The sequence below is a fragment of the Phytophthora sojae genome, assembly GCF_000149755.1.
Source record: "Phytophthora sojae unplaced genomic scaffold PHYSOscaffold_14, whole genome shotgun sequence".
Lineage (NCBI taxonomy): Eukaryota > Oomycota > Peronosporomycetes > Peronosporales > Peronosporaceae > Phytophthora > Phytophthora sojae.
Window position 1 is genome coordinate 451,417 of NW_009258128.1, and position 17,556 is coordinate 468,972.

Genomic DNA, 17,556 nt, shown 5'->3' on the forward strand with positions numbered 1-17,556 from the left:
TATATTTAAGTTTTACAACAGGATTTTCTTACGATGCAAAATGGTTTAGTAGCAGAGCAAAACGGCGCAACCACGCTGCGAAAGAAGCTCAAGTACCGTACTGCATGTCCTCCATGCGCTCAGCAGCGGCAACAGCGTGCTGGCAGTGAATGGTCATCTTGTTCACCAGACGCAGGTCCATCAGTTTATCGCGCGTCTGGCAGCTCGCTCCAGAATCTCCATCCGAGCAGCCGTAAGCTGTCCACGCGGGTGAGCTGCAACAAGCTCCTCTCGCGACAACGCAAGCTCCGCCTTGATCTTGGCCTTGAGCACGCTAAAGCAGCCTTAGCATAGATAACAATTAAGTTAAGCGTAACGTTAGAATTAACAAGATACCCAGAAAAAAGTGCTTACAGGTCCTTACCGTCAATTGGATTGCACATTGGCGAATACGGTGCAAGGCGCAGAAGCACCAGGTTATCGTGCTCAGTGACGCGCTCTTCCGTCCGGCTGTGGGCGGGGGCATTGTCCAGCACGATGACCACCTTCTTACCAATGAAGTGCTCGCTGTAATTAAAGCATGCATTTACCTTCTCGTAGACCTCGTCAACGAAAGCAGCATTCTCAGCCATTTGAATGCTGCCGCGCTCAAACTGGTGGTGTACCAAGCCTACCTCCGTAGCCACAGCGCACTGGATCTGGAGGTTAGCGCCTTTCGAAGGCGGGAGGACCACAGTGGCGCGCTTGCCCTTTTCCGCCCTTCCTTGGGTACGCTTGCAGTACACGTTGAAGTTCGTCTCATCGTAATAGACGATAAAGTCGCCAGCACGCATGTGCTTGCGCAGCTCTTCAGCGAAGGTTTTGCGTGTAGCCTTGTTCACTGCATTGTTGCACGTCCGTGGTTCCACGCGAACCTAGGGAACAAGCCAAACAATTAATGACTAAGCAACAGAAATAATATTATAACAAACATACTGCAAAGTAACCTGTTTAAGCGTGTAAAGTTTTCCAGCCAGCTTATCGCTGATTGTGGACGTGCTCAGGTTCACGCGGAAGTCCAGCCAGACCATCTCTTGCAGCTGAGCGAGAGTGTAGGTGCAGTTCTCGTCAATGTACTCCTCGAGCGCCGCCTCGATCTCGGGAGTACACTTGAGGGATTGCGCTCTCGCTCCTCCGCGCGACAGCGACTCCACGCGGCCGTTGGCGACGAGGCGGCGTGCAGTGGTGGGTGGCATGCCGTTATGTGCAGCCACCAGCATCCAGTCCTCGCCCGCCTTGTAGGCGGCAAGGACGCGAGCCCGCGTTTCGGGTGTGTGTGGGGAGCGGGTCATGGTGGTGGAGCGGGGCGGCGTTGGTTGTCTTGAGAGTGCAGAATTGCGAATGAGCGCGTTTGTTGGTGGGTGCCGTAGCCGTCAAACTAAACGCCAACCACGAGTTTGGGTTGTGCAAAAACCGCTTTGCTTTGCGTATTTTTCTGAGCTAATTTTTGGTAAGTAACATTATTTTAGTGCTACTTCACAAATTACTTCACCACATTGAAGCGGAATAGCACCACAGTGGACCGGCAAAGGTGTAGTTTTTGTATACTGATGTGGAATAATCAGCAATTACTATTGTGCCTTTCGCTTATTCTGCCGTGATAATTCTGGCATAATTCTAATCCCTTCTCGGCTCTAATTATGCCCTGAGTTAGCTAATTCCCATGTTAATTCCGGGTCGTCCCACCGCGGTCGAATTAAGAGCGGCGATGGTGAGGCCGAGTTAAGGCGGAATAAGCTAATCCAGCCTGAGTTAGACGGAAACAGAGCGATTGGCGGTTTGCTACCCGCCAATCCATGCCATTCTGCTCGTATCTCCGTCGATTGCCTCGCAAATGCTGATTGCGTGGGCTAGGGGAAGCACTCACAATCATAGGCGGAAATAACATTAAATAAGCGTTGCTCGTTCTTTAATGGATCTAATTCCGCCTGATTTAACAGCTCACCCGCCAAAATTGGTGAAAGGCACAATACCCAGTCAACGCATACCCTTTATATGTGTTAAGTACGAAAATCACGTTTGCCATGATACCAAAAAGAGTGGTACTGTTCAAAACGCTTAGTGGTATCCGTATATCACCTATTATTTGTCAGATGTGCTTAGTAAAAAGACTGCAGTTTGAATCGCTTTCAATTGATTTTTTTAGCAACAAGTATGCATCTTATTACTATTATAGCATGCAAATTGCTAACACAAAAATGAAGTTTAAGGAACATTTGAGGCGTTTAAAGTTGAGATGACTGCAGTTTCAAGATATCAAAAAGCATTTATTTTGTGTTGTACCATTGTGAAAGTAAAAGTTTACACATGTCGGCGTTTGTTTTCTTCAAAACCTGCGCAGGCATTCATGAATGATGGGTCTCAAAATATTTTCAAACTAACTAAAAAGTGCCAAGGATTATATAGTAAATAAAGCAAACTACAGGTAGATATTTATTGCACTTTGTAGAATCTTTTTAAATAGGCAGGACAGTAAAATACTAGTACAAAGTACATTAAATAAGGCTTTAGAATGAAGTTCATGTACGTTTTGTAAGTTTGTAGCCCATTAACCAGCTGTACTAGTACGATATTTATGCGAGCTTTAATATCAAAAAATCGTATGAAAAGTGTGAACACAACAAAAACGTGTCCAGACTCAAATATGTTCTATCTAAAAATGTGTTTGGAGACTCTAAAAGTTAACCTTAGCGATATTTCAAGAAAAAGCATAAATTGAATTTAAACAATTAAGGCTAATAAAGTATCGTACGAAAACACAGGCATAATTAACGTTTATAATCAGCAGGACTGTTATCTTTCCGGAGTGGTATTCGGGGCTGACCGGGGAATGTGATTATCATCTGTCCTAGCGTGAATTCTGTGAAAAGCCAGCTTATAGCTTGTGAACACTAACGTTTCTATAACCTCAGGTTCTAATTATCTGATACAACGATTCCTGTCGAACTGTTTGCCGATGATCAATCTGTTTTGGCGCCCCACGTCGGCTTAAGCTGCAACTTCAAAGACCACAATCAAGCCGGACTCTCTTTGGCGGCCTCTGCTCCAGTTGCGGTCCTGCTCTTACAGCATCCACCGCTTCGCCAGCTCCCTTGAGAACCGGTATAACTGGAACAGTTGTGGGGCGTGTCCACCGAAAGATACGCGAGCAAGACCAAGATGGATAATCGCAAACCGAAGGCGAAGACGGGTCACTTGTTGTTCTTTTCGGCGTTTTCTGCTTGAGACTTTTGATAAGTGAACAGTGGAGGGTGATAGCGATCTCCATTGAACCTGAACAAAGCAGCGAGGACGATGCTGCTGTGTCTTGGTTATTTTTGGCATCCTCAAAACCGAAAATAGCCTACCTTACTTATGAGCATTTAACTGTTACCAGTCGTATTTACGTTTCTACACGAGTAGTGACACCATTTCAAAATTTATAAAAGTAAGAGTAAATTGTTTTAATCTTAGTATCGTAATCATATACTATAATACAGAACGTCTTCCACCACAGAATTAACCTAAGCGAGAAGGAAGGTAATGTGGTTGCTCGTTGTTGTTCTTCCGGATTTACACATTTCCTGCACTCTAGCAATAGCGAACACGTGAGATCTATCGTCAGAAAAAATTAAGCGCTCCAAAGTCACGATCTGATTGGCTCTCGTAAGATATATTATTTTTAGAGAATGAACATGCAAGCCGAACACATAAAAAAACACGATGTTACGGCGCAGTTGACCATGACAGCAGTTGCAACATTCTGGTATCGTCTTCACAGATTACAAACTGCGGTGAGAAGGGGTTCCGTCTGATCAATTGGACACTCTATTGACCAGCACAGACCTGGCTCGGAAGTTCCTGCGCGCTCTTAATATATGGCATCGGAGCCATTATCTCTTGGGATTTCTGGGTGCTAAGATTCGCATCCTACCACAACACCGAATCTACAGAGGCGCCAAAAGGTCCGGCATGTGTGAAACAACATGCGTTTCCAAAGGATATGGGTGATGCAGAATATGTTAGGGATCTGGCTGCTCCCGTCCACACGCTAATCCGATTTGTCAAGACGCTAATCTCGTCCCGAGCGTGAAAGCATGAATGGAACGGCGAAGCTCCACGTTGGCTTTCGCTGCGAGAAATGTAGATCCGAGTCTGAGGGATTGAAATTTCACCCCTGAGATCCAGAGAAAAAATGCAAACGAACGATATTCGAATGGAGTTAGGCCAAGCGGTTTTCAGTGCGCGATTGGCTTCCAGACTACCCCTTCAATCATTGAATCCATGTTATTGTAGTCATAAAATATTATAAAATGACTTTTCTATGACATTTTCTCGTTATATATGCCACATCTATAAGACGGTGAAGGCGGCGTCGAGGGCAGTCGTCAGCACGAAAGTGAAGGCTCCCTTTATGTTTCTCCCACGACCCTGTCGAGTTAGAGGCAACATCCGGAATGAGCAAGGGTCTTAATTCAGGCGAAACTTCAAACAAACTATAGTTTCGTGAGAGCATGATTGTTAATTATTACATCAGAAGAAAATTCGAGCCATTAATCTTTCAATGGGGCATACAGGTGCATGCCGGTTTTGGATACCTCTTTAGCCGGTATATCGCTCAATTAAATTGTAGTTAGCAATCAAAGTGTGTTGCATTAAAACACGTACTGGTATACGTAGTAGTAAGTCTTTTTAAAAGTACCTAAGCCGCCAAAACAACTTTTAAAAATATTATTTAATAGTTAAGGCAGATGAAAGCATACTGGCTTTTGGTGTGTGTTTTTTTCTGTCGTATACGTAATTAGGTGATTTAACATATCAGCTGTTATTGCCGCTTGCAAATACCTTGTCCTCTAAAATAGACCACTAAAATAGACCACGCCTGTCTCTCAATACGAGTGGACACGAAATAGCCGAGGGCTGCTTTAGCTTTGTGCTTTGGTGGAGGCCGCTTTTAGGCCCAGAAACTCGGTTTGGCCTGTCTAGAATGGCATTTCTGCGTTTCCAAGCCGCAGAAAAGCGTTTTGGTCGTGAAATCAGAGCCTCAAGCTTGGGTGTTAGACCGTACTGGCGAGATATATAAATCAGACCTAGGTCTTAATTAAGAGCTGACTGGATTAAAATCGAGATTATTAACGAGATAATAAGCATGCATTGGCCAAAATATCTGCAAACGGCAATATAGATTGGCGTTTTATAATACTAGCCCAGCGCCGCCGCAACGCGGCGGTGATTTTTTAGTTTGTTGCGCTTCGCTCGCTCCGCTATTGGAGCAGGTTGCCTACGCTTCGCTACGGCAGTGTCGGACCCGTTCCGCTCGCCTCGTCGGCTCGCAGCACTACTCTCAATGTTTAGTTACTACTACAGAGGTTGGGCGGGCCCTGCGGTCCCGCAATATCGTATGAGGGGGTCGCCTTCGGCGACGGGGCCGCCTTCGCTGCGCTCGGCAGCAATTTCAGCCAATAGGAATTCACGTGATCTATACACGGACAGCGCGTCGTTCTGATTGATTCTTAAGATAGATAGGCGTTTTAGCTGTTTCTTACAATACTGCTCATAATGTTTCTGCTGTCCGTTTTATCATACTCCATTCCGTGAAAGTGAGCTGATTAGTGTGTTGTCCTCAAACATAGCCCATTTCAGAAATTCTGTTTCAAAACAACAATTTTATCGAAGAAGTTTTGGTAGTGGTTGTGTATCGTGCAATCGATCCGCGTATTTAAGCGAAACGTCTGGGGGCGTATAAGCAAAATATCTCCTAATATGAGGGGGTGTTGGCCACAGCGTTGAAGTATAACAATTTCTTACATGACTTAAAATATGAAAATCACAATGAAATTCCATGCGCAGCTGTAAGGAGGTTAATAAAATGTCTAGGGATGATGAGCTTTCTTAAAACTATGGGTAGATAATCCAAACTAAATGCAAATAATTTTTAAAAGCGGTAGTTCAGCTCTTTTCTGGCCAAAAGCCTTGACAACAAGGTGGGGGTACTATTTTCACAGTGTAAATGCGAGACGAAAAAGTAAGCTCAGTAAATCGGAGTAAAAAAGAGCATCCGGTCGACTGTGTACAAGCGACCTTCGTGTCACATTTCGCGGTGATGGATACATCGCCTTGAAGCTTGTCAGAAAACGGAAATGATGGCGCTGCTCCCCCTGCTCCTCGCGCTGCTAGCAGCTGCAGCGCGCGCCCCAGCGCTTGCCGAGGCCAAGTGCGTCATGACTCAGACGTGTATCAACCCGGACAACGAGCCCGACTATGACGACTGCATCCCCGAGGCGCACAAGGAGCCCGTAGAGCCGCAGCCTGTACGTCTGCGGAATTACCCCCAACTAGCATAATTACCTAACATGGCTACATACTTCTGCAGATGACGGGGGATGGCTGGCCGAGCGTCATCGGTGGCGGGGGCTGTGCTAACGCCACCGACTGCAACGGCAAAGGGCAGTGTATCAATGGAGCCTGCGTGTGCCGGAAGGACGGCATGGCCGCTGGCCCGCACTGCGGCCAATTCGCCATCCAGTGTCCCGCCTACAAGGACAACGCGTGCTGCTCGTGGCAGCAGAACCAAGCCATGGCCGAGAACTTCAAGTTGGTGGCCAGCGTCTTCGCCAAGAACAGTGCCGGCGGCTGCGACGCTTGCGCCGCCAACCTCATGAACTTGTGGTGTGGCCTGGTGTGCTCGCCCGAGCAGGATCAGTTCATGCAGATGGCCCACGCGTGGCCCAGTACCAACTACCGTCCGGACCCCATGACGGGCAAGGAGAAGGTCAAGGTGCTGGAGCTGCATGTGGCACTAGCCAAGGGCTTGACCTGCTCAGTCTTCGATTCGTGCAAGAACACGGCCATGGCGTCGATGGTTGCGGCCATGAAGTCCTCGCTGGGCTTCCTCAATTATCAGATGCAGGTCGGCGCGGTGGGTCATGGAGAGTTCATCAATCTGCGCTTCAATGCGAGCAAGGACAAGTCGTTCGACCATGAGGTGCTGAAATGCTCCAACTACTCGGAGGTCGTGGACATGCGCGAGACACTGCCAACGCAAGCGCAGCTACTGGAATCTATCGCGTCCAAGGCCACAGACGACAAGCAATGTCCCTGCGGTGCGTGTCGTGCCACATGTGACGCTCACACGAGCGGAGGTAGCCATATTCACGTCGTCGACGACCCCATCTCCATGTCCTCGGGTTTTAGTACCAAGCTTGTGGCCGCTGCTTACGGAGCGTTAGTGATCTTGGCGTTCTTCTGGAGCAAGTGGAAGAACCAGTGATCATGGGGAGGCTTTGAGATAGCTTTATGTTGAAAAGTGATCAATTGTCAATGAATTCCTTCCCCCCAATTATTAGTACGACAGTAGTCATGCAACTTTCCTTGATTGCCTTCATTCTCGAGGCTTAAACAGACACGACGGCTCCTCGCTGCCTAGACAACTCTATTGCTACAGCGACGGCGTCTTCTCCCTGGGCTTCCTTTAAACTTTCGCGTAGAACGGAGCACTGGATCTCCAAGCTCGCCACTAGCACCAACAAATCGTCTAGGGTTGAATCGTTGCTGGTCTCGGACTCGATGGATCTCCGGAACGATCCATTTGCACTCAGCATCTCGCCATTTTCTGCGTGACTGCCACGTTCGTCTTGCTGGTGAACAGACAGCTCCTTCTCCAACTCCACCTTGGCGAGGAACAAGCGCGCCACCTCGTTCTCGAGCTCCTTGACTGCGGCCTTCGCCTTGCGTCCGGCATCCTTCTTCTCTAAGAAGGCGCGGGCCAGCTCGTCCTCCAGCTCACGCACGGTCGCTTCGAACTTTTCCTTGTCGCGGCGTGACTGAACGTCGTACCCCGCTACCAGTTCCTGCAGGAACGAAGCTTGCTTGCCCTGAGCGTCGCGCTCGATGGCTACTGTCTCCATTTCAGCCACAAGAGCACGCAACTCCTTCAGTTCCTCGAGCTGGGTAGATACGAGCTCCTTTAAGCGTTGATCCTCATTTGCCTCCTCTGATTCTCCACCAACTGCTGCTTCAGTCTTGAGCGCTTCTTCGGCAGGCAACGCAGTCTCGAGTGCAGCACACTCCACGCTCACGGGGGGACTTGCTCGACGAGCCGCTTCCACTTCCTGAATTCGCTGGCGTAGAACCTCTTGATCCTTCTCGTACGCAGCGCGTGCGGCAGCTTCCAGTTCTTCAACACGGTGCTCTAAGCGCACCTTGTCATCCATAAGACCATCCACCACGCTCTTGAACTCGGTTCTGTCTGCCTCACCTGCTTGGTCGGTTCTTGAGCGCAACTCAGTAAGCTCTGCCTTCAGCCGCTCGTTGTCCCGTTTCACCAGGTTCTGCCCTTCGGTGAGCGTTTCGAGCATCTGAGTACATTCGGCTAGTTGCTCATCCTTCTGCTTATTTTCCACACGCAACTCCTCAAGCTGGTTCATGAGGCGCGCGTTTGCAAGCTCAGCATCACCCTTCTCTCGGAGTGCTTGGGACGCCGCGCCACCTTTAGCTGCAGTGGCCTCGGTTCGTAGTCGCCGATTGGTTTCTCGCTCCGCATCCAATTCAGCTTGTAACGCAGCGATTTGTTCTTCCAGCCCGCTAGAAGCAGCCAGAGAAGATACCTCGGTCATCCCAGCATGGGCAGCGGCAAGCTCCTGTCCACGTTGTTGGTGCTCTCGCTCAAGCTGCTCATACGCCATCGTAAGACCATTCACTCTAGTCTCCATCTCAAGCGCTGATTCCGACATGCTCTTAATTTTGCTCTCTAGCTCGGCCTTCTCCCGCTCAAATTGCTCGCGCTGGGTGGATAGCTTCTCCAATAGTTCGTCCTCACTCCTTGGGTCTGTCGTAGAAGCGTTGGTAGCGTTTGGATCACCCGCTCCATGAGCCACACGCTGCTTCAGGTTTTCCACTTCTTGTTGCAGGTCATGAATTTGCTTGTCCTGCATGCGGATGAGATCCTGATAGGCGCCAATTGCACTTGGAGCTCCAGGCTCTACACCTGAAGACGGAGAAGATCCCCGGTCGACTCCGGTGTAAATCGCGATAACGCGTTTCTGAATTTGTTCAGCCATCTCGCGATAAAACGCCGTAAAGGATCGTTCATACAGCATGAACAGGTAGTGAGCCTCGGCGTCTTCGCTCGATCCTTCCGCGTTTTCTTCACTAATGTCGTATGTAGCACGATAGGCGAGCAATGTCCGTGAGCTTTGCGTCTTGCTCGTCCGAGCGCATGCAATTAAAGCTGGGGTTTGCTGAAACTTCACCAGCGCATCCGTGAAACGCTCAAGACCGACGCGCTTGCTGATCAACTCAAGCAGCTGGTCACGGGTCATCTGCAGACCTTGGTCTTCTTCTACCCCGACTGGTTTTAGTGCAGTATTGGCAATCTTCAAGGCCTGCTCTTCCTCGTCTTCACATAGAAATTCCAGACAACATCCCAGCAGCAGGGCAACAAGCCCCCGAAGCTGTGTCACCTCGGACGCACCGCGAGAAGAAGAAGAAATGGGCTGCCCGTCGGAAAGGCTGTCCACAAGCACCGACAAGTTTGTCACGGAGCCTACGATCTCTCGGACGGCTTTCGGGCATCCATGGCACCAGCGAATCAGCAATAGAAACACTGATAGTTTGGCCTGGAACACGATAGACTGAAGTGCAGCGCTTAGTTCGTCTTCCACCGATGAACGCAATAACCGCAGACAGCGCGACAGGAACAACCCTCCAGCCACAGCACGAGCGTCCGAGTGATCGTACTCGGCAGGCACGCGGAGTGCAAGCTCTTTACAGTACGAACTATTCGAGAGTAGACCTGCCAGTCGATGGCTTGCCTTCCATGCCACCACTAGCTCGTTATTTAGCGGCTGTGTAACACCACTGTCGTTGCATTGGACAATGAACTCAGTGTTACAGATAAACGCATCCAGAAGAACTCGGCCCGCCGATGGAGGAGCTGAAAACGCATCGTATCCACCGTCTCCTCCAGTAGACATCGGAGGCGGTGGTGCAGACTGGATATGCTGCAACACGGCCATCCTAGCACCCTCATTTTCCTCGAAAAGCGAATCCAGCAGCGCCGACGATGCCGCGGCAATGGGCGACTCGTCACTTTCGTTGCCCACATCAAGGTTCACCAATTCCGCAAGAACATTCCGGCCGGACGGCGACGCGTACAAGTTAACCAAAATCATCTGCGCGCCGCCGTTGTGCTCCGTCACCAACCTTAACAAATCCAAAGCCTGCAGTCTCAAATCCGCCAGCGCGTCGCTGCGACAACATACCAGCTCCCCCACGGCGCCCATGAGCGCCTCCTGTCGGGCCACAAGGCTCTGTATCCTGGCCAGCTCCTGGCCCTTCCGATCACGGTCTCTCTGTGCCATTTCATCCAGCGACGACTCGCGCGCTCCTTCATACAGCCCCGCCACGAGGAACCGCACGAGCTGCAGGCCAAGCTTCAGCACGCGCTTCCTCCTGCTCAGCGCGGCTGCGTCCTCCTCCTCTTCTCCTCCATCGATCCCCGGCAGCCTCAACAGCCTCGGCACGTGGGACTCGAGGTACGGCATCTCAAGGAACAGCGTCTGCGTCATGAGGTTGTCTCTCACCATGTTGTTAACGATCTGCAGGCAGTCGGCGATGACGCTGGACGCCGGACTGGCGCCCGTCTCCGCCAGCCCCTCCACCTCCATGATCTGGAACAATCTCGCAAACCCCTCTTCGAAGGCCAGGAACTGCTGCGCGTTCTTGTCGCGGCCCGTCAATTGGCCCAGCACGGCCAGCGCCGCGTCGCGAATGTGCTCTCGACGGTCCTCCACGACCTCCAGCAGGCGGCGCAGCCCCTCCTTGCACTCCAGCACCGACTTGGCGAACGCGCCCGGCTGCGCGTCCTGCAGCGCGCGCACTAGCGCGACGGCCGGGCCGCGGATCCACGGCGACGGGTCCTGCAGCAGCGTGAGGCACGTCTGCATGCCCCACGTGGCACTGGCACAGGCCGAAGGCTGCTCGAGCAGCAGCAGGGCGGCCGACGGCGCGCGGCTCACGACGGACTGCAGGAACTCGAGCATGGCCTCCATGAGCTCCGTGTCGCGCGGGTCGGACACCAGCGCGGCCAGCACGGCGGGCACGGCGGCATCTCCGAGCTCTTGCTCTTCAACTGTAGGGTCGACGCTGCTGCTCTTACGGCCGCCGGGACTGCGCGACGCGTCGAATCTCTGCGCCAACGATTGAAGAGCAGCCATCGCCTTCTTGCGCTCACCCAAAAGTGTTGCAAATTGCAAGCGCTCCACGGCCAGCGCGATGTCCGCTCTGACTTCGGGCGACACGGCGCTTGGCGCGCTCGGAGAAGGCGTGGGCGGAGGGGAGAACGAGACGTCCGCGCTGGCCTGCGCATCTGCGGGCCGGCCCTCGGGCCCACTGGGAGACACCACGATGCGGCTCAGCAGCGCTTGCATGGTGACGCTGTGAAGGGACTGCCACGTCACACTGGGAGTTTGTATGAGCCGTTACCAATATACTAATCGTAATTTGACAAAGATGTAGCCATCTTGAAATGGCTCACAGTGTAGCTGTGAACCGCAGAGGATGGGGCACCTCACAAGGAGAAGATCGTGGAGCTCGCGCTGCACGATCCTAGCGTGCGTTTTAAGAGCTCCGGGGACATCAACGTCTCGGCAGTGCGCAAGCAGTGTGGACATTCCACTAAAGTCATCAAGCGGGTGCTGGAGGAAAACGACGTGGACATCTTCGTCCCTCGGTCTAGCCCTCCAGCTCCAGTTCTTCCCGTTCCAGCCGCTGTCCTCGATCGTGCTCCAGTCCATGATTAGGCTCTTGTCCTGCATCCAGCGCTTCCTGCACAGAGTGATTGCGGTGATGACAGCGACAGCGAAGAGGAGAGTGAAAACGAAAACGAAGAGGTCACCCACGCTGAGGGTGTGACTGGCAACGAGGATGCTACGCGCACAACTACTGGCAGCGATCGTGGAGGAGTTCAGCTGCTGTCAGGTGGAGAAAATGCGCTGGTGAGTCTACGCACGCGCCTGGCAGATCTCGTGGCGAAGTGTGTTAGTCTGCAAGCGTTGGGTGCATCTACGGGGGCGGTTCCTGTGCAGCGCCTAGTCGAGATTACCAAGGAGCTGGAGCACATTTCTAGAGCTGGCGGATTCTCCTCGGCTCATGGAGCTGGACGGAGCAGTCCAAACCGATAAAGGCGAGGGCGGAGGTGTGCAATCGATTTGATGGATGTTCGGAGCGCGTCTGGGCTATGGAGTATGACTTCAGGTTGCAAGAAGGATTAAAGAAGCGCAGTGTGGACAAGCCGAGCTGGCTGAAGGAAACATCGAAATTTGTATTGTCGGGAACATGTCAAGATGTAAAGGAAACAATCGGAGGCTACAAGCTGGGGCCTGTAACCTTCACACAAAAAGGGATGGGTGTCTGCGCCGAATCTCAGCTCAGCTCGAGCAGAAGCTTTCTAAAACAACCATCCCCACCAAGACGGTTTGTTCGTTGGCTCCGGCGTCGAATAGTCACCAGATCGATCAGCCGTGCGAACGTGAAAGCGCTGATGGTCGTTGGCATTCAGGCCAGAATCGCCGCTCAGGTGGCCACGAGAACCAGGACCATCCGTCTGAGCTTGGTAGGGGCTGATATCCGGCGCTTCCGTGCTCGGATAGTCCTCATTCACCGGCGCCTCGGTACTCGAGTACTCGTGGTTCGCTGGCGCTTCGGTACTCGGGTAGTGTTGGTTGGCGGGGGCCTCGGTACTCGGGTAATCCTCGTTCGCTGGAGCCTCGGTGGTCGGGTAGTCCTCGGTGGTGGGGTAGTTCTCGTTCACCGGCGCCTCGGTACTTGAGTACTCATGGTTCGCTGGCGCTTCGGTACTCGGGTAGTGTTGGTTGGCGGGGGCCTCGGTACTCGGGTAATCCTCGTTCGCTGGAGCCTCGGTGGTCGGGTAGTCCTCGGTGGTGGGGTAGTTCTCGTTCACCGGCGCCTCGGTACTCGAGTACTCGTGGTTCGCTGGCGCTTCGGTACTCGGATAGTGTTGGTTGGCGGGGGCCTCGGTACTCGGGTAATCCTCGTTCGCTGGAGCCTCGGTGGTCGGGTAGTCCTCGGTGGTGGGGTAGTTCTCGTTCACCGGCGCCTCGGTACTCGAGTACTCATGGTTCGCTGGCGCTTCGGTACTCGGGTAGTGTTGGTTGGCGGGGGCCTCGGTACTCGGGTAGTGTTGGTTGGCGGGGGCCTCGGTACTCGGGTAATCCTCGTTCGCTGGAGCCTCGGTGGTCGGGTAGTCCTCGGTGGTGGGGTAGTTCTCGTTCACCGGCGCCTCGGTACTTGAGTACTCATGGCTCGCTGGCGCTTCGGTACTCGGGTAGTGTTGGTTGGCGGGGGCCTCGGTACTCGGGTAATCCTCGTTCGCTGGAGCCTCGGTGGTCGGGTAGTCCTCGGTGGTGGGGTAGTTCTCGTTCACCGGCGCCTCGGTACTCGAGTACTCGTGGTTCGCTGGCGCTTCGGTACTCGGATAGTGTTGGTTGGCGGGGGCCTCGGTACTCGGGTAATCCTCGTTCGCTGGAGCCTCGGTGGTCGGGTAGTCCTCGGTGGTGGGGTAGTTCTCGTTCACCGGCGCCTCGGTACTCGAGTACTCATGGTTCGCTGGCGCTTCGGTACTCGGGTAGTGTTGGTTGGCGGGGGCCTCGGTACTCGGGTAATCCTCGTTCGCTGGAGCCTCGGTGGTCGGGTAGTCCTCGGTGGTGGGGTAGTTCTCGTTCACCGGCGCCTCGGTACTCGAGTACTCATGGTTCGCTGGCGCTTCGGTACTCGGGTAGTGTTGGTTGGCGGGGGCCTCGGTACTCGGGTAATCCTCGTTCGCTGGAGCCTCGGTGGTCGGGTAGTCCTCGGTGGTGGGGTAGTTCTCGTTCACCGGCGCCTCGGTACTCGAGTACTCGTGGTTCGCTGGCGCTTCGGTACTTGGGTGGTGTTTGCTGGCCGGTGCCTTGGAGGTCGTGGTCGCAGCGTTTGGGCTCGGACGATAGGGATTTTCACGATTTTGGTGACGCGCTTTTGGCTTCTGGTTGGTGGGTCCGTTACTCGTCGCTTCGGCTGCTGGCTTGTGGATACCAAGATGAGAACTCGTTTTGGGAGTCGAGGAAGCAGTCGCAGCGCATGGCGTTCGGCCCGACACCGAAGCTTTTGTTGGTTTGGAAGGGCCCCAAGACGGCGAAACTTTATGCGTAGAGCCCCTGTGAGTCGGTTCGCTTTCCAGCTGCCTGCAGTCCCACTCGGATCGAGGGGTGCACTCAACACCAGAGATCAAGACTGCATTGCCATTTTCAGCCGCGGCGGACTCCCCAGTAGTGGCACATCCCGCAACGAAAACGTAGGCGAGTCCGACGAGGGCGGTAGCTTGGCGCGGGCGCATTGCTGTTGAGAGTGCTGTCGGAGAACCAGAAGAAACGTGGCGGTGCGTAGGACCGATCTTGGTGATAGCCGGTAAATGTAAGAATGAGAGGAGAGTTCACGGCAGCGACGGAGGTGTCTTCCTCGAGATCGGAGGAAACGTAGTACGTACGTAGCTAGCACGCTGATGCGGATAGCCATTGACGCACAGCCCGAAAGTCAACGAACGCGCCGCCATCGCGACATCTTAGTTTCTGTGCTACTACTCATAGTATGGGCACGTATCGATTTCTTGTTGATAGACGCACAGCCCAAAGGATTTCAAAGGATTTGTGGTGTTGTCACCCCAGTGCATTGTCCCGCGTCCTGTGCTACTACATGTACTCACGTACTATCTACTGTAAGTACACATCAATCTAATGCACCAGGCGTGGCGCCATGTCGACAGGCCGTCCCACGTCAGAGATAACGGCACACGACCGTTTAGAGCCTGTCGATATCGACTCGACGGGACCCGTTTGTCACTTTCAGGTCCGGAAATATTGACAGCCCGTGGGCCCAAAGCTTGACTGTCCGTGTGTCAAAGTCACTGGATATGGCTCGTGGAATGCATTCTAGTCCTCCGCGGTGGAGGTGCTCTAAACCACAAACGAGCTTTGTTTCGAAGTTCGTTTGCTGGATCTAACACGTACGATGTAACTCACATCGTGTAACTGTCAGTTACAGACGTCTAGGCTCTTCCAGGCCTAAAACAGACCATCGAGGCTGATCTACCCCCCTCCCCCACCACCACCACCACTTAAGCTCTCGATTGCCTCAGCGTTCCACTCCTTCCGCCCTTCCTTAGTTCGATGATACCCCCTCGCAGGGGGTGACTAGTGAAGATGGAGCAGCTTCGCTTCGGCCCAAGTAGGTGGCGTGTGGCGATAGCGTGCAACAAGGGCAACGCTAACCTGTTCTTACTAGCCATACAAGCGCCTGCCTTTTCCTCGAGGCAAATTGTGGGGTATTGTCTTCTCTCTGGTCACCCACCCATAGTGGAGTTCCTTCGAGGGGACATCGATCTATGGTTAACCACACACCCGGCCTCAAGCGACGACGCAGACGCCACGGACCGGCCCATACCTGTAGGCGCGCATGATAGGCGCGCATGTGCTAGCACCCACAAGTAGCTAGCAAGCTGGCAGAAGATGTGTAGGACGGACGTTGTTACCTTAGGCTAACAGTAAACGACTGTAATGTACCTCACCAAAAACAATAATAAACAAGCGCCTGCCTCGTTGCGGCCACACAGGTCAAATGTGTGGGTGGTGTGCAACAGAGAAGGTAGGAGGGCAGGTTTAAAAATAAGTAGACTAAAGAGTCCAAATGGGTGTTTTGTACAAGCGCAGCGGTGGAAAACATGTTTTTTTACTGAAGAAGTTAACCACGTTTTCAGGCGCCTTCAGCACTACGGTCTGCCACTTCTCTGCACTTAGCAGCTTAGTTTTAGTTTAGGGCTTGTTCGCAGCCAACTCGCTGAGCGAGTCTATTAAAACCCACCACTCACTCCCGGGGCTGCCTTGCACCAAATCTCTGCGAGACTCGTTGCGAGGCATGCCTTCGGTGATCAAAGAACTGTCGCCTTTGCCCCAAACGTGTTCACGGAGTAAAGTCTGAAAAAGTACCCCTCTAAGTACGAAATCAAGGGGCCTTGCAGGACACGGACAGTTGAATTAGTAGATCGGCGTCTTAGTCGAAGCACCGGCTCAGCCAAGCCGCTACGCGGGCTCTTCGCATTAATATCTGATTGGTTACAGTAGTTGTCATCTCGCTCAATGAATTTTGCGTGCATCGAGCCCGAAGATCGCTATTCTGGAAGATTGATGTGCGCTAAAGCAACCAGGTGTTTGAGAGATTAAAATGCGACGGCATTGCAATACTTCCGCCTGGCAGGCATTGCCATATTATAGAACGCTAAGCCAAGGGTGAGGCGTAGGCCACATCGAATTTTGTATTGCCAGGTTCATTTCAAAATGTAAAAACAATCTAAAGCTGCTGCTACCTTCACAGCTTCAAATCGGGGGACTGGATGTCTGCGTCGGCGTAAACGGGTGCACGCAGCTCAAAAGCAGCCACCTCCACGAAGACTCTCAGTTCGTCTATGGCGTCGAAAAAGCACCAGCTTCATCACCCTTACGAATGTGCTGCTTCGGTGCAGACTTCGGGTGGTCGCGGTGGGATGGCTCCACCTTTTTCTTGCCCTCCGGCTTTGGATCATGCTTGGGTGCGTATTCAGGCTTGCCCAACTTCTTGTCGCTACCCGTACGATGGCCGTTCTCAATGTAGCGGCCAGACTCTTCGCCACCACGCTTCGGGCGGCCACCGGTAGCAGGCACGTTCGGCTTCGGCTGGTAGCGTGAGTCCTCCTTCTCCGGGAGGTCGGTCTTTGCGTAGTTGTGACCATCCTCGGTACGCGCGGGCTGACGGTGGTGGTGCTGGTTGTCACGGCCGTTGTCGTCGAAGCGGCCAGACTCTTTGCCACCACGCTTCGGGCGGCCACCGATAGCAGGCACGTTCGGCTTCGGCTGGTAGCGTGAGTCCTCCTTCTCCGGGAGGTCGGTCTTTGCGTAGTTGTGACCATCCTCGGTACGCGCGGGCTGACGGTGGTGGTGCTGGTTGTCACGGCCGTTGTCGTCGAAGCGGCCAGACTCTTTGCCACCACGCTTCGGGCGGCCACCGATAGCAGGCACGTTCGGCTTCGGCTGGTAGCGTGAGTCCTCCTTCTCCGGGAGGTCGGTCTTTGCGTAGTTGTGACCATCCTCGGTACGCGCGGGCTGACGGTGGTGGTGCTGGTTGTCACGGCCGTTGTCGTCGAAGCGGCCAGACTCTTCGCCACCACGCTTCGGGCGGCCACCGATAGCAGGCACGTTCGGCTTCGGCTGGTAGCGTGAGTCCTCCTTCTCCGGGAGGTCGGTCTTTGCGTAGTTGTGACCATCCTCGGTACGCGCGGGCTGACGGTGGTGGTGCTGGTTGTCACGGCCGTTGTCGTCGAAGCGGCCAGACTCTTCGCCACCACGCTTCGGGCGGCCACCGGTAGCAGGCACGTTCGGCTTCGGCTGGTAGCGTGAGTCCTCCTTCTCCGGGAGGTCGGTCTTTGCGTAGTTGTGACCATCCTCGGTACGCGCGGGCTGACGGTGGTGGTGCTGG

At 53.3% G+C, this 17,556-nt stretch overlaps 4 protein-coding genes across 4 annotated transcripts in view; 1 reads left to right on the forward strand and 3 right to left on the reverse strand.

Moving 5' to 3' along the window:
- Positions 1-6,140: 6,140 nt before the first annotated feature.
- Positions 6,141-7,267, forward strand: PHYSODRAFT_341495 (hypothetical protein; the record flags this gene model as incomplete). Its single annotated transcript, XM_009539810.1, has 2 exons — positions 6,141-6,308; positions 6,371-7,267. 2 exons carry the CDS (start codon positions 6,141-6,143, stop codon positions 7,265-7,267), a joined length of 1,065 nt encoding a protein of 354 aa, XP_009538105.1.
- Positions 7,268-7,391: 124 nt separating this feature from the next.
- PHYSODRAFT_566032 (putative vesicle tethering protein) lies at positions 7,392-10,664 on the reverse strand (the record flags this gene model as incomplete). The annotated part of the gene is made up of 1 exon (XM_009539811.1): positions 7,392-10,664. One exon carries the CDS (start codon positions 10,662-10,664, stop codon positions 7,392-7,394), a length of 3,273 nt encoding a protein of 1,090 aa, XP_009538106.1.
- A 408-nt stretch (positions 10,665-11,072) lies between these two features.
- PHYSODRAFT_386087 (hypothetical protein) lies at positions 11,073-11,426 on the reverse strand (the record flags this gene model as incomplete). The annotated part of the gene is made up of 1 exon (XM_009539812.1): positions 11,073-11,426. A coding segment is annotated over one exon (354 nt), but the record flags the coding sequence as incomplete, so codon positions are not given.
- Positions 11,427-16,413: 4,987 nt separating this feature from the next.
- PHYSODRAFT_307231 (hypothetical protein) overlaps positions 16,414-17,556 on the reverse strand; it is a gene marked incomplete at both ends in the record, with an annotated part of 1,426 nt that continues 283 nt past the window's right edge. Inside the window, 2 exons of the mRNA XM_009539813.1 lie at positions 16,414-16,508; positions 16,547-17,552. Of these exons, the coding sequence (XP_009538108.1) occupies positions 16,414-16,508; positions 16,547-17,552 (1,101 nt within the window). The remainder of the gene's footprint in view (positions 16,509-16,546; positions 17,553-17,556) is intronic.